Here is a 15,351-nt window from a genome sequence, read left to right as displayed (position 1 = left end):
CGGCATATCCCCATCTCCTGCATTACCTTGAATTCTTCCCTTACACGTTTGTACTTATCTGGCGGAAGTTGTCGAGCACGAGCGTGAACTGGAGAAATTGTAGTTTCGATGTAGTGATACACATTATGCTTAGGACTATTCTTATAATTAACAGGTCTAGTAATATCTGGGTATTTACAAATTACATCCCAGTATGGATGACTTTTGTCAATAGTGGTCACAGAAGCTAAATTACAATTCACAATAGATGCTGAAATATTTAAATTAGTCACCTTATCTATCAACTTGCGTGACCTTACATCCACTAACAAACTATATGCGCTTAAAAAATCGGCACCGAGAAATGGCTGTTTTACCTCGGCTACGATAAAATCCCAACGGTACGGACGACGTAAACGCAAATTGAGCTCTAGTGACTTAACACCGAAGGTTCGAATTTCGGTACCGTTAGCTGCGTATAGTTTGTAATCTGATAACTTAGAATATTATTACAAAAACGTTTTCTTACCGGAAGAACAGAAACATTCGCACCTGTGTCTACTAAAAAAATTGTAACCACTATTGTAGTCCATAACACGTAGGCGATGCGTTGGGGAAACAGCACAGATATCCGCCTCATATACCTGCGCACATTCTAGTTTCCCTTCTTCCAGGAACAGGGCTGCACACACTTGTTGGCGCGCTCCTTGAAACGGAAGTGGTAGAAACAGAGCCAATCCTCGCTCTGAGGGCTGCGACGGGTCTGGCTATGATTGCGAGACCGGGAACGTTGACGAAAACTACTGGAGTCTCTCCTCCGCGAAGTGCTGCGATCTCTCTAAGTTAGCTAACCTAACACTCAGTTTCGCAATTTCAGCCAAAATCTTATCGTCCCCTCTAATAGGTTGAGGCGATGATAACTCAGAAATCTGTGGCTGCGAAGTCTCCATGATTTTGTCAGCCACAGTGGCCAGATTATCGTGGAAACTTGATGCTGCGAAGGGTTGCCCAATACTGGTGCAGTCAGGGTGCACTGGGTCAGCTCCCCGGACTCAGCTGAGCTCGCAAAAGGACGCACAAACTCGCTGGATGGAGCGAGAATTAGGCAGAATATCAACGGAGTAGTCGTTCATTTCCCGCTTCCAGCTCCGCCTAGTTAACCTCGTTGTCAGTGGAAGGCAAAAACTACTATCATTTCAAACTATGTTCCGCCGGTCAACTTTTTATCGCTCAACAATCACGCAGTGGAAGGCGGGCATAACTGCCGCCGTTAAGGTCACTCGGCTTAATGCAGGATATGAATGCCTGGATCTATTGAACCGTTTTTGTAATCATTGTACAAAGCCACTCTATTATGGGACATAGTTGTGATTAAAATTTATAACGGGTATAAACCTTTTAATTAATTAAACACATTTTTAGTTCTGATCATTTATTGATTGCTACATCCACGAGTCTGGCCACAGCCAAAGTAAACTTATAGTTTAGACAAACATAATACTTATATATTAAAAGCTTTAAACACGTTTGGACTGACTAGCGCCGAAGAATAAATTAAAAGTTGGATAGACTATATGAAGGCTGCATTTGGAATGTAATTTGCAAGTTTCATTAGTGATTATTTCAGTGGACTCATCTTTTCCTCTCTTTAAGTAGTCTGAAAGAGAAAAAGTATTTAGTTGTATCTACCCTCATTTTTTGTCTAGTTGTTAGGGAGCGTTCAATTATTACGTCACGAGATTTTTGGTGATTCCTGAACTTACCATTTTGTGGTGTAAAGTACTGGTAGAAAATAATATTAACAATAACGCGTAATTCAATCCCCACCCCGCATCGTAACGTTTTACAAGAGGACCCCCCCCCCCCCCCCAGATTCGTTACTTAATACTTGAACGCTTATGAAATTATATCGATAACAGAATAGGTATGATCGATACACTAAATAATGTTAAGTATTGAAACAACAACCTTACTCGTAACGACAATCAGGAGTCCTGCGCGTGCGCAGGTACCTAAGTATCGATAACGGATTGCATTGCGTGAACATTCCTAGTGTAAGACATTTATTGATCGACGACATACTTTAAAATGCGTCGACTATAGTAAGATGAAGACAAGGACAAGCCAAGACTGTTATGTGTTAATAATCAATGATACACACACACAATTCTACCGGGTTACTTTAATTTAACTGTCAAAATGAACCCTACGATAGCTTTAACAAGCCATTTACTTACATAGTGGTACCATTGCTGTTCGCCCCTAGGCTATAATAATGTGTACTGCTGTTGAGGGCTTTTCTTAATTTTTCTACCACATCACAGTTGTTACTGCATTCCCCCGAACAAACGTCAAAAAATAACCCCACAGCCTCATATTCAGTTTCGTTAAACGACCCCAAAAACCTAAACTCCGAGAAACTGTTATCATTTGCAAAATCGATAAAATATTCAACAACGTTTTCTAACACTTCCATCACAGTAAATGTTTTGTTCGTGACATTTTTTGCTAGTTCATCTTTAAAAACTAATTTTAGTTCTTCTTCCGCTAGTTTCCTTTTAAATTTCTTATTGTTTGGAAATTCTGCCTTCTTAAATAACGATTGGTATGAAATCTCTTGATCTGTATTATGGGTACTATCCTCATTGAACGAATTTATAACTTCTGTTTTTTCATCTTTTATTTCATCATTATCTGTTGCATCATCATTTATTCCTCCATTGGTAATATTTCTGTCAATTGAATTTTCTTCAGAAAATGGACTAGACACTTCTTTTACAACCCACTTAAAGTCCTCGTTAGTATTTTCGTCTGCTTGATCTGAATCATCTTTAGTTTCATAAATTTTTTCCTTCTCATTATCTTCCATATCTTCCCTTAAATCCTCCGGTATTACCAGAAACATAAAATCTTTTGCGTCTTTGTATACACCAAGTTGTCTGAAATTATTAGTAAATACTTAACACAAAATAGGCATTTTTAAATAAATATCAAAAAATTTAAAAGCCTCATTAAAATTTCTTTGTTCAAAGGAATAATGTTATAGTTGTTCAATATGAATCAGACCAAACCTCAATTTAATGATAATTATAGGACAATTGTGTATTTGACATACATAAGATTAATTTTGCTACAATTCGTTATTTTTCATTAAAATATCTCACCTATTTGGCGGCTTTCCAGAGCTCTCCGTATGCAAATCGTAGTCATTGTATTCAATTATTTGTTCTATTAACTCCATTTGTGTCACATTTCCACCAACATATGTATTACTACTGATTTCGTCAACCAAGTTATGAACCGTTTTTCTTTCAACGTTTGTTAAGTTTTTATCCAATAATAATTCAATTTCTCTTTCGTTTTGAACGAAATCTAATATTTGTTCCAGCACAGCGGTCGTTAAGATTTCTTTGAGTTGCTTCTTGTTTGCTTTCCTGTGCATTTTGGTCGTAAATTGCGATCGCTTCAATTTCTGATTTTGTTTCGCTTTAGATTCTTTTCTTAACCATTGGTTATCTATTGCCTGGAAAAAAAAATATAAATATTATGATATATAAGGCATTTATTTAGAAATTATAAGGGCAGGCGGTAACACTACGAAAGTTTATCCATTCTGTGTCTGGATATTGTTTTTAGCATGTTTTATCGTAGGCATAGAGGATCGCACGCCAACCTGGATCGATTTAGGACATATTCAAATAAGATAGTGTTGTTAACAGTTTCATTTAAAATAAATAAAAACAATGTTATGGAATTAACTAATCTGGGAACCCTGACTGACACACCTACTTTTATCATCTTCTTATAATAAAGAAAGTCCACAGGTTACCACGCACAACACATGAACATTAACATAAAAGCAGTCAGTTATATACAATCCACTCACACAAATAGTAAATAATCTAAAATATATTTAACACGTAAAACATTAAATTCCCTTAATTTATAAGGTTCGGTATAATTTCAAAATAAATTTACAAAAAACGATTGATTGTCAAGTGTCAATGCACACTGAATACATGACAGTGTTAATGCAGCGAAGGCTTTGCCTTTTCAACGAATAGAATTCTCGCAGCAGTGGCTTCAGAGCTTCTGAAAGAGGCCAACTAGGTTGGCTCAATTAGGCAGGACTATACGAACAACAGAGCAAATGAGCGTCTAAGTGCGGAAATGGAGTCCGAACTATTCCGTCTACTCCTACTGATAATGAAGGCTACATAGCAGTTAATGAAATGTCTTACTTTAGGCCCATACGACTGCTTGAACAATGGTTTCGAAACGGCACCGCCACGGTTATCGAAACTCTCTTGGATTTCTGCTTTTCCCAATCCTTGTTTATTTGTTGCCTAAAATACCACAATACCAATGTTATAATCGGATAGTAACTTACATAAACATTTCATTTATAAAATCGTTGTTTTTTTGATAATTTTGTATCCGTTCCAGCATCTGCTCTATCGTTCTCATTGATCGAGGGTGAGATGTCTTTAATTTTCTCTTCTTTATTTTCTATCTAGAGGTTCTATTTTAAATTATATGGGGACTGGGGGGATTTAGGTGGTGTTTACGTCAGAAGTAATTATTTACAATTTTACTCATATGGCATAATACTTAAGAGCTTTGCTAACTTTTTCTGACAAGCAGGTAAGGGGGATAGATGTAGTGAATACGCTTACGTAACAATTGAATGGCCAATTTCCAAAATTCTTCAACTTAACCTTCCATCGTCAAAATATACCCCGAAAGAAATCCAATTTAACTCCTGTCGATTAGACCTTGATTATATTTAGATAATAGCGGATATTTAGAATTTCGGCCCTGTCCAATCTTCAAGATCGGCAAGTACAAGATGTCCCTAATTCAAATTATTTTCAACACCATCATTTGTGACTACAGTGCCTTATTTCTGCCACCCAGAAATACTAAATTCATTGATATTTGTATATTTTTGTGATTTAACATCACAGTCAAACCACTCTTCTAAAGTAGTGTTAAATGGATCAGAGTTCTTAATTTAAAAAATATTTTGAAACCCAAAGTAGCTTTAAAATCACTTTTAGCGTGTCAGATGATTCATAGTAAATGTAGATTACTGTTGCGCACTTTTTTACTATTAACGTCTTCAAGCCTCTGTTTTGTACCATTAATAAAGACAGAGCTTCATCTATTGTCTTTGCTTCTTGGTATGCAAACAATAACCATAATACCATTTAGCGGACTATGTTCGTCTTCTGCAATGGCTTCAAATAAGGCATTTTCTTCCTAACCAAAGACTTGGACATGTAAGTCATCCATTGTTTTAAATAGATGAGTGAATTTTGGTCCCGCCCCCTTTCAGTTATTTTTAAAATTGTTTCTTCAAACTTTGATGCATCTGAGTTTCATATAACGGGCAGGAGGCAACTGATGTTAAGTGATACCGCCATACACTAACAATGCCAGAAGGCTCGCAAGTGCGTTGCCGGGCTTTTACGAATTAGCACGCTCTTTTCTTGTCGAATTGGTTCGGAAATACTTCAGTGCTCAGCTGGTTCCACATAGTGGCGACAATAACTGCTTAAAAAAAGGCTCAGTTGTGGAACGCCAGACGTCGAGGTGATACGGATAATGATAAAACTCATCTTAATGAATAAAGTAAGAAAATATCAAATTGACATTATCATTAGCAGAAAATCACTATTATCAAAATGAAAACTTTAAAAAAAACTTTCTAGTAAAATTTAAATTTTTAGGATTGCAGTCATCATCATCCATCTTGGTAAACGTTTTTTAGTGATCGTTACTTCGGAAAGTATTACGTCTTTCGAAAAACTATCTTTATTATAATTAACAGGACGATCTTCAAAGTAGTGCTTGTCATTATGGAAAAATCACGATTCTCAAAGTATCTTTTGTCGTTACATAGAAAATATTGCATTTTAAAACTGTTGATTAACCAAAATATTGGTAATTATTTATTACTATTATATATATATATTATATTATGGATAAACACCATTGCCATTGATTGAAGGGATAGAGCATCAACTTTACACTGACATCTAAGATCTTTTTTAAAGGTGTTCTACAGAGATGAATAGCCATCTCAGGGGGTATATTAGCCCCAAAAAGCTTTTTTAGTTGGCTAGCCGCCACTCCATACAAACTAGCTGTACCTAGTTATGTTTAATTGGACTTACATATGCAGCATTTGGTGCGATGGGTTCCACAATACCTTCTCCAGATCTGCCCAACCCTCCGCCAGACCAACCCATTTTCTTCATCATACTGGAACATATAATACCATTTTTTTCTAATTATTCTATAAACATTCTTTATCAAATGTTTATAAAATGTGCTCTTTGACACTGACACTTTGTGTTTCTGTAATGATTTAGTTGTTGTTTGATACATACACCATTAAAAATAAGCAAAGCTTTTCCAGTTGCTTTTTTGTAATCCACACACTATTCTTTACTAATATTTTAAATAGGGAATCGTAAGGGGGTAATCTTTCTAATCTACCAATTTTCTAAATTCTTTTACCAATAGAAATGTTAAAATCGGTTATATACTACACAAAAACAAATTTCGTGCTACTCATATTTTCAAAGTTGAAGAAAAAATGGACAAATAAGATGTTCTGTCTTATAAATGTGAATAAAAGATATGTCAAAAAAGTTAGTATATATTACACTAGCTGCCCCCATTGAACTTCGTTTCTCCTTAATTTGATTTTACTTAGCCTACCTTTTTTACCCCTGTTCGGTTTCCCAGAATGAAAATTTTTAGGTATTTCTGTGAATATTTCTCTATATAAACCTGAGTTCAAGTCATAATTTTTTAATTAACAAATACAATATAGGGGGTGAAAATTTTTGGTTGTATGTATTTATTTGTATGTCGCATAAAAAAATAAAACAAAAAATTTTGTCTCAAAAATAAATTAATAATAATATATAAATTTGGTGTGGACACCCCTTATCACTTAAGGGTTGTAAATATATATAGTAGCTGATTCTCAGACTTACTGAATATGCTTTAAAAAAAACATAAGAATTGGGTGAGCCGTTTCAGAGGAGTATGGGAACAAACCTTCTGTGTGAATTTTATAGATTATTATTTTTTAGAGATAAAAAAAACTAGTTCTAGACTGCATCTGTCTGTTCATGATAAACTCAAAAAATACTGAACAGAATTTATTATGGTTGTCACCAATATCTATAATGGTTTACGAGGAAGGCTCAGGCTCACCTCTCTCCTTTTCCCAAATCAACTGGCTGCTGTAGTGCCTGATTCAATCTCTTCTCAATTGCATTCTGTCTTGGTCCTTGTCCTTGAAATTGTCTATATCTACAAATTCATTTCCAAACATAACATAACATACTTTAAAAAAAATATTTCTTTATTACTATACTAAATCTTAATAATTTAGAAGCTTGTACGCTTTCAGTTAACTATTGACTATATTAACAGTTTGACGATTGAACAACTAAATTTATTGGTAGTATATAGAAGTTGTTATGTGAGTAGTACTTCGATACCCAACTTGCGACAAACGCGAGAGCCATCTCTACAGTTGTGAAAAAAAATCTCGCTTTATGGCTAAGGCGTTAATAAATAAACAACTTACAGAAAATCTCTTGGACCACCCATTTCATCAATTCGATGTTTATTTGTATTCTCAGCTGATCTAAAAAACTGATTATAATCCGACATTACAGGCGACATTAGTGGTGGCGGACCTAGGTTTTTACTCATTTTCTATTTTTGTAAAAAGCTCTTCAAGCTATCTATAAGTCTGTACAATTAAACCTGTGCACTGAAATTTACACACCAGTTTCTAAGAAAAATAGTAACTAAACGAATAATTCAAATGAATTTTTAATTAAAAATTCTATTTATAATCAAAGCCAAGGCAGTGATGCCAACTTCTACGACACGATCCCCCTAGGACGAACTTCATGGTTCAAATAGATATCAACCCCTAGATATCAGGTATAATATTAAAATAAAACCCTTAGAATATTTATTGTTCACTTGGTTTGAGAAGTAATTTCAAATATGAATTGAAAATACATTCAAGTACTATAATATAGGTACGCGGGCATGCTGTTGTAGTAGTATCCGGGTGTATTTTACACATTTATCGATTTCATTAAAATATTTATCTATAGCATTTATATGCATTAATCATTATATTTCTAAACTTTTCTTACAGTAAATAAATTTTTTCCTAACTCTTCCTCATGTATTTTTTCTTTATCTCATTTTCTTTTCATACAATATTTTTAGCTTACTTTTCTAACCTTTGAGCTATTATTTTGATCTCGGGGTAATAGTTATAGCCACGCTTACAATATAAACCTATATTTGGTTTGTTTGTTAGATGAATAAATAAATTAAAAAAATATATATTGTATGTTTCTAAAAAAAAGTATCTCAAAATTTGAGGGGAAACTCTCCAAGTTGGCATCTCAAGCAAGTTATTTCCACAATTCAACCACAGACATAGAAGTTCAGCAGACTATAGAACTTTTATACCTTACGGATTTTTTAACTATACGTATTTTATATTTACGTTATACCCTACATCGTAAACAATGAGATTTACTAAAATTCAGGCGACATATTTCTAAATCTATTTGTTGAAAATACCCTAAGGGAAGAATATTGACAAGTCTATACGCCTCTTGGATAACGCTAGTGGCGCGGCGTTGTTGCAGATTTAGGCAACTCGTGGGCGTTTCGCGTGCGATCAGCTGTACGGTTTACGTTATTCGACCAGTTGAATGCTAAAAAGTGCCCTCAAAAAAGGAAAAAAAATGGGTGGTACGAGGTACTGTTGTGTTGTGGGGTGTAAAAATTGCCAATCTCGGAATCGTGAATTAACTTTTTATTCGTTTCCGAAACGGAGTTGGGAAGTTGAAAAAAGAAATAAGTGGATAATAGCTGTCAGAAGAATGTAAGTAAATATTATTTGAGGATTTGACATCAGGAACGTATCGAAAATATGCAAACTCCAAATTTTCTGTTTGTGTGTTGTATGCTATATTTTTTTTAGTACATTAGACAACAAGATATGGCAACCGAGTAAGAACACTCGAATCTGCAGTGCTCATTTTGTTGGAGGCAAGCAGTCCAACGTCGAAAACAGCCCAGCGTATGTGCCGACGATTTTCCCCTCAGTGTACAAAAAAAAAGAGAAAACACAATTGGACTTAGCTAGACACGAGCGGCTTCTGAAAAGAAAAAATAAAATGAGCACATCAACAGCTTCAATACCGCAAGAAAATGAAAATATCTCGAGTGACATTGAAATGGGTAAGATGAAAAATTGAAAATATACTATCTAAAATTTTAGGCAGTTTCAAGTTTCGAACATGCACATTTTTATATGCTGCGTTTTAAATGAATTTTCAATGATTTCGTCTAATTATAGGATTAAATGAAACACCGGAGGGAGCTGGCAGTACGAGCATAGCTTGTCAAACTGATGCGTGTGACAACGAAGGAGAGAGTGCAGAAGGGAATACTTTCTGGAGTTGGAATAACGACAAAAATGAAGCTTCCACGCAGACGAATATTTACAATGGGTAGCCGAATAAAAACGAGCGAATCATAACTAAAGAGCTGAAAACCGTTGCCAACAAGCCAACAAGGTCCTGACGATATTTTTCATTACGGTTTCCCCGGATTCTCTGATATTAGATTGACCAAAACTATGTTGCAGTTAGTCGGGGTTTCACTAATTTTCTTCAATTTATTGCTCAATTTGATTAGCGTCAAAAAAGATAGTCAATCAGCTTACTACCGGGAAAATAAATCCGGATTAAATAAGGAAAATAGATTATTACTTTTATTTCATTGTTTTAGTATCATATATTCTATCCATATGTATTATATAATATATTCTAGATGCAAAACGATAAAATTATAAATAAGTTAATAAATGAATTATTATCGGTTCCACATTTCCAAACAATACATATTCCTTCAATATATATATATATTTATTTAAAGAAATATATCTTCATTTTCCATTTGTAAATTGAACATCCTGTTACTAGTAATACGATAATCTATCTTACAATCAAATAAATACGTTGTAAAAATGATATATGCAGTGAATATGAAAGAATATTTCATGGTTCGTGTAATTATTTACCTTTCGACACAGTTTTTCCGCGAAAAAAGTCTGCGTAAATATTCTGAAATCCACACTTAATATTAGTTTGGCTATCTATTATTCTGTTACAATAAACAAACCTCCAAAACGTGCAGTGACTTTTATGCGAATCATATGTTCACGTCTATGAGAAAAACGACCTCGAGTTGCCGCCGTTAACCGACAGATGGCGTTGCCGTAGCTTCGTAGAAAAATAATTATATGACCTACAAGAATTAAAAAAAAAAACAAATAACATTTCAACATTTTTTAATGATTTAATTGACTACAATTAAATATTATACTGAATGAAATTAAAGTAACACATCAAAAAACTACGCTTAGAATTAAGGCTATTGAACTTTCGTGTTTTAACATCGAGTTACTCTTTCATTTAAGTTTTCAAACAGAATAAAATTTACACATGATCTAGTTGTCAGACATAAAAAAGACACTTGATATTTTCTGATCAAATTTGCTATTTATTCGGTCATCCAGTAGAAGCGGCTGCCAAATCGAGCAGGTTTCTTCTCGGCATTTTCTGGAAGAGCTGGGGTTACATCTGAGTATACAGCTTTTCCTTCAATAGAAGGCTTGGGTCTGCAAAAATTGTAGTAAGAATTAAGTAAGCATTGAATAAAGACACTAAAATTAGCTTGCTTTCTAACATTTTACACCAAAAATTTATAAAACTAGCTAGCATCATTATACCTTTTTCAATGGCTCAAGAAACTTACTTGGAAAATATACTTAAAAGGAGTTTATACATTGATATAGCACTATTCTCGATTTAAACTTATGTTTGTTGCAATCGTTTTAACAATAATTTAAGTATTTATTAGTTATATTATAGTTATTATTCAAAATGAGATAAAATTTTGATAAATAACTAATGATAATTACCTTGTAGTAGCATGAACTCTAACTTCAGTGAAGTACCCAAATGGTGGACGCTCCAAATTCAGGTTTTCCAACATGCATTGGTCAAATACACCCTGTGTCTTACGACAGCTAAAAAATAATGGCTGTTGATTATCTTATGCACACAATTGTATACTAGTCAAAACCCTTAATGAAGACATTGTTTAGAACAACATACTGGTCATATTGACTAAAATCAAAGGTTGCAGCAGGTAAAAGTATTAGGTACTTAATAACAATGTCATCAGCTGTTATGACTATCGGTTTTTACCACCAAATATTGACTATAACTACATTAAAAATTTTGTGAATCGAAAGCAATCATAAACAGCCAGTTTGCTGGGATTAAAGACTTTCAACTCAAATCTTTAGCACATTTATGTTTCTGATATTAAATTTTTGTACTAATTTATAAAGGAGAATTAATAATTATTGAAGATTTATTTATCTTCAGTTACTTGTTTTTTACATGCCTCAATTTCCATTCTATCAAGGCTATGTGCATATAAAATGTTGCTTAACAAAGTTTACAATGTTATAGATAGAAGAGATGAATGTACATACAGAAAGTTGTATACATTTCTACAAAATGGTGTTGTGTAGTACTATTTATTAATTATGTTATTAGGAAGTCCAACTAACTGTTGAAGTCCCATATCTCCAGAGCTCTTGTCAATGCAATGGGCATATTGATTAAACTCAGCTAGACAGGTTTTCTTCACCTTCCTGAAGAACTCAAGAGTGCAAGCCGTGACAGCTTTGCCCTCATTTATACATTTTCTAGGATCTTTCTCTTCAAAGCGACATAGCATGAATTCCTGAAATACATATATATATTTATAACTATTTCCTATATTGCCTATTATTTGGAATTTACTATTCATTTTTGGAAATATATATATGATAATATTTAGTAGGAATATGACACACAAAATGAAAATAGGTAAACAAATTCATACAATACTAAATAGCTTATAAATATATTGAAAATTCAGCACTTCTAATCACTACTATTTAGGTAAAAATCATATATATTTCTTACTAAAAATTAATATCGCAGCTACATAGGAAGATCGACAGTAATTTGTAAATGAACAAAACTATTTTATAATAAACAAAACATAACCTATGTGGTTATGCAATCAATATAAACTATTAACCATTAGTATATGTTAATTAACTTTCAAAACCTAAGTACAAGTATTTTATAATAAATTTACTGACATTATTCACTTCTTCACAATATTTTCCTAAATGGAAAGCGCCTGCATGTAATGTTGGAGTCGATAAATTAATTTCTTGCACTGTTAACTCCGATTCTTCTGGCAAAACTACATCGTTGGTAATGGTCATGTTGTTTGTTGCAAATTTACTGAGAATTTAGATAATTTACCGAATAATTAAAAGATTTCTTCCACAAAACCTGTGGAAGAATTTTTTTAGTTTATAATACTCTCTAATAAGAGATATTAACGTAAGTCCATGTGCGATAAGGAGAGTAGTAATCATATATGATAATACAGAGTGTGCGATAGAAACAAAAAATACATTTCCTAACTTCTTAATTTCTATTCATTTATAAGTCGAAATCTACTTTTAATTGTGACAATGGACAACGTTTGATAGTTGTGACAAACTACACACTGACATTCAACGTCACAAATATATTTATTTTTACCTTCATTTACTTCCCGAAAGGGAAGGGTAGGCAGAGACCACGGATCTTAGGTTTCTACAGTCCTGACATACCTCTCACACTTTATCCACATTCGTGACGGTCACCATGCATACTCGTCAGCTTTTATGGGTATTTATAACTTGTCCGAACCATCCACGGTTGCCTTGCCTACTTCTCATTCATCCGATCTATATGGCCAAACAACTTAACCTTTCGTATCCAAGTCGTCTTTTAACCCACATTGCTTACGTCTTAACGTTCTCATTTCCCTTTATAGAATAAAGGATTCTACATTCTTCCTTTCTCTGCAGAGAAAGATGTAACCTTATGTAAACGTCGAGATAAGCACTATCCTACGTACGGCCAGTTGAGCTTTGTTTAATACTTTGCTTGGCTACACATAAAGGAATGCAACATATTGTTTACTCTATTCCAGCATTCACGCGTCTTTCTATATAGTAGTCATACTTTCCATCCGGAGTAAACATACACGAACATGACACTTCTTTTAAATATCATAGATATTGTTTCTCCTATGTGGTTTCAGCCTCTAACAGCCAAAGCGTTTTTTCAAAATTGTTACCAACTGGTTGTAACACAATAGTGTAAGTATTTTATTTAGCCCATTTTTTATCTCCGTTCCCTCTCTTTCATATCTTTTAGAAAATTGTCTATAAACGTTGAACAGCCTCGGGGAGGCAAGCCACTTGTAGTTGGACCATACTTTAATTGTAAACATATTACGTAAAATCTTTCTATTGTGATTTTATTGTTCTGCATCGAATTACAATAAGTTCCCTACTTTTCACTGGTTATTATTAATAAATGTTGAAAGATTTACATGTAAATTTCATTAGGCTAAATTCTAATTGTGTAAATATTTCAAAGAATTGTGTAGTTTCTGAGATTGACGTTAATAACGAGTCAAACAAGTATGTTTTTCTGTCTTCTAAAGATAACTAAAAATACTAATAATTCTTAAGTATTATAATTGTTTCTTTCAAATAAATGTCAAATAACTGTGTGTTTTCAAACTTATAAATAAAAAGTAAATTAATCATGAAATTTTTATTGTGATAATAATAATTAAAAACTATGACTAGATTTTAGGTTATGCAGCATCCATGGAATGAGTCTTATTTGTTTTGATAAAGTTCAACCTCCTGCTCACCATTATCTGAAAATTTAAAACCATGTTTTAGCAGAAAGTTACTTATATGTACGCACTCCTGAATTAAATAATCTAAGTTCCATTTAATAATAATTAGGTATATGATTTGTATATTAGATTAAACTTAAAGGAACCTACTGTCACATTGAAAATGTTCTATCATGTGAGTATTTAGACGCAATTGACTTTCCTATAATTTAATATATAGGTTAATATGTAGGTACCGGCAAACTTCTTGAGCATTAAATATGAGACTGAGGGAAAGTTTGCGCATCGTCCACAGCAGCCGCGCTCCACTGCCCTCTGCCCCCCCCCCCAGTGATACTTAAAAATCGCTTCTGCGCAGGCAAGGACATTTGTTCAAGATGTTTGCCGGTATCTTTATGTAACGTTTGAATGTACCCACCACAGAAATTTACATACCTGCATAAGTTTGCGTGTCGTCATCGGAAATCTGGTACAGCTTGGGTATATCGTAACGACTAGTCTGTAATACAAAAAAGTTACTATGGTTTAATATTTTTACATAAGAACTTAATGTTATATTAGTATCGGCATCTTAACTTTTGCTTTCTGTAATCTATTACGTGGTTTGCTTAGAGTTACTGCATTCTCTCGTATATCATTATCAAATACGTTCAAATTTTTGACGTACCTACGTGAGACAGACTCAGATATTTCACACTCCAAATCCATGTCTCACGAGGCGTATGACGGCATATTATTTTCAAGAAGTCGATAATGAATAATTTACTTACAGAGTCAAAATTTCTTCTGCCCATCCGCGGTATATTTTTGCTAGGAATAGTTTTTATAACGTATCCCATCATACCCTGATCGAATAAACCATCAGCTTCGTTACTTCTACCAACTCTTGGCACATTATTAGGCTTTATAAATGAACTTTCAACATTAACCAAAAGATATATTAAACAGAACGCAGCTACTGCGATGTTTAATTTTCCCGCCATGTCAAATGCTTAAAGTGTCGATTGTCAAAACTTTTCAGAACTGTGTTGAGTGTTTGAAAATCTATCATTTTATACGATTTTGGAAGATTTTATCCTGATCCCGCATCGTTTCGGGCAGAATACTAAGTAGATGTACAGTATCTGATTGATAGTTATCGGCCAGAGATAGGGGTAGGTGATGATCATATATTTAATAGTCTGTTACATTAATATGTGTATGTACTCGAAGAAGCCTGATGTGTGTTTATAGTAAATTTATTTCTACATCCGATTGTTTTTTTTCGTTGTTTGTATTAAATTTTCAAGATAGTAAAAATTAAGTTACAAAGTTAAATTTTAGGTTAAGGTGTCCCTGAAATTATTCCCATTACCGTAGATCTACTATCTACAATAGGTATATTGGGTAAGTATCATATGGTGTTGCCATTTTTCTATTTCTAGTTAGAGGAATTAAATTATAATTATTTTTGTAAATAAAATATAT

The 15,351-nt window shown here is 33.5% G+C and overlaps 3 protein-coding genes and 1 long non-coding RNA gene across 5 annotated transcripts; 1 reads left to right on the top strand and 3 right to left on the bottom strand.

Moving 5' to 3' along the window:
• Positions 1 to 1,400: 1,400 nt before the first annotated feature.
• On the bottom strand, positions 1,401 to 8,394 carry LOC123717471. 2 transcript variants are annotated; one of them, XM_045673470.1, is made up of 8 exons: positions 8,268 to 8,394; positions 7,592 to 7,780; positions 7,213 to 7,311; positions 6,159 to 6,246; positions 4,221 to 4,325; positions 3,144 to 3,502; positions 2,217 to 2,918; positions 1,401 to 1,636 (listed from the first exon to the last, which is right to left on the bottom strand). In XM_045673470.1, exons 2-8 carry the CDS (start codon positions 7,717 to 7,719, stop codon positions 1,612 to 1,614), a joined length of 1,506 nt encoding a protein of 501 aa, XP_045529426.1. In that variant the 5' UTR covers positions 7,720 to 7,780; positions 8,268 to 8,394; the 3' UTR covers positions 1,401 to 1,611. The 2 variants fall into 2 exon arrangements, with proteins under 2 accessions (XP_045529426.1, XP_045529425.1); XM_045673469.1 differs by lacking the exon at positions 8,268 to 8,394 and having other exon boundaries at positions 7,592 to 7,994.
• A 257-nt stretch (positions 8,395 to 8,651) lies between these two features.
• On the top strand, positions 8,652 to 9,946 carry LOC123717310. Its single transcript, XR_006754798.1, has 3 exons — positions 8,652 to 8,923; positions 9,023 to 9,282; positions 9,401 to 9,946. It is a non-coding gene; the product is annotated as an uncharacterized LOC123717310 (long non-coding RNA).
• Positions 9,947 to 10,379: 433 nt separating this feature from the next.
• Positions 10,380 to 12,521, bottom strand: LOC123717518 (NADH dehydrogenase [ubiquinone] 1 alpha subcomplex subunit 8). The gene is made up of 4 exons (XM_045673554.1): positions 12,272 to 12,521; positions 11,690 to 11,865; positions 11,030 to 11,137; positions 10,380 to 10,726 (listed from the first exon to the last, which is right to left on the bottom strand). Exons 1-4 carry the CDS (start codon positions 12,398 to 12,400, stop codon positions 10,609 to 10,611), a joined length of 531 nt encoding a protein of 176 aa, XP_045529510.1. The 5' UTR covers positions 12,401 to 12,521; the 3' UTR covers positions 10,380 to 10,608.
• Positions 12,522 to 13,784: 1,263 nt separating this feature from the next.
• On the bottom strand, positions 13,785 to 14,917 carry LOC123717335. Its single transcript, XM_045673265.1, has 3 exons — positions 14,655 to 14,917; positions 14,320 to 14,383; positions 13,785 to 13,902 (listed from the first exon to the last, which is right to left on the bottom strand). The coding sequence occupies exons 1-3, from the start codon at positions 14,865 to 14,867 to the stop codon at positions 13,862 to 13,864; spliced, it is 318 nt and encodes a 105-aa protein (XP_045529221.1). The 5' UTR covers positions 14,868 to 14,917; the 3' UTR covers positions 13,785 to 13,861.
• Between the last annotated feature and the right edge of the window lie 434 nt (positions 14,918 to 15,351).

Source organism: Pieris brassicae, chromosome 12 (genome assembly GCF_905147105.1).
Source record: "Pieris brassicae chromosome 12, ilPieBrab1.1, whole genome shotgun sequence".
In the NCBI taxonomy this organism is placed as follows: Eukaryota; Metazoa; Arthropoda; class Insecta; order Lepidoptera; family Pieridae; genus Pieris; species Pieris brassicae.
Note: the sequence above shows the minus strand (reverse complement) of the source record. Positions and strands in the feature narration are given on the sequence as shown.

Coding starts and splice junctions, on each gene's coding strand:
- LOC123717471 (XM_045673470.1), bottom strand. CDS start 7,719: ATGAGTAAAAACCTAGGTCCGCCACCACTAATGTCGCCTGTAATGTCG. Junction 7,312..7,591: donor GGTGGTCCAAGAGATTTTCT/GTAAGTTGTTTA, acceptor ATGAATTTGTAG/ATATAGACAATTTCAAGGAC. Junction 1,637..2,216: donor AACAGCAATGGTACCACTAT/GTAAGTAAATGG, acceptor TTTCTCTTTCAG/ACTACTTAAAGAGAGGAAAA.
- LOC123717518 (XM_045673554.1), bottom strand. CDS start 12,400: ATGACCATTACCAACGATGTAGTTTTGCCAGAAGAATCGGAGTTAACA. Junction 11,866..12,271: donor ATTGTGAAGAAGTGAATAAT/GTCAGTAAATTT, acceptor TATGTATTTCAG/GAATTCATGCTATGTCGCTT. Junction 10,727..11,029: donor AGAGTTCATGCTACTACAAG/GTAATTATCATT, acceptor CAATTTTTGCAG/ACCCAAGCCTTCTATTGAAG.
- LOC123717335 (XM_045673265.1), bottom strand. CDS start 14,867: ATGGCGGGAAAATTAAACATCGCAGTAGCTGCGTTCTGTTTAATATAT. Junction 14,384..14,654: donor GCAGAAGAAATTTTGACTCT/GTAAGTAAATTA, acceptor TTTGTATTACAG/ACTAGTCGTTACGATATACC. Junction 13,903..14,319: donor CGACACGCAAACTTATGCAG/GTATGTAAATTT, acceptor TTAAATTTTCAG/ATAATGGTGAGCAGGAGGTT.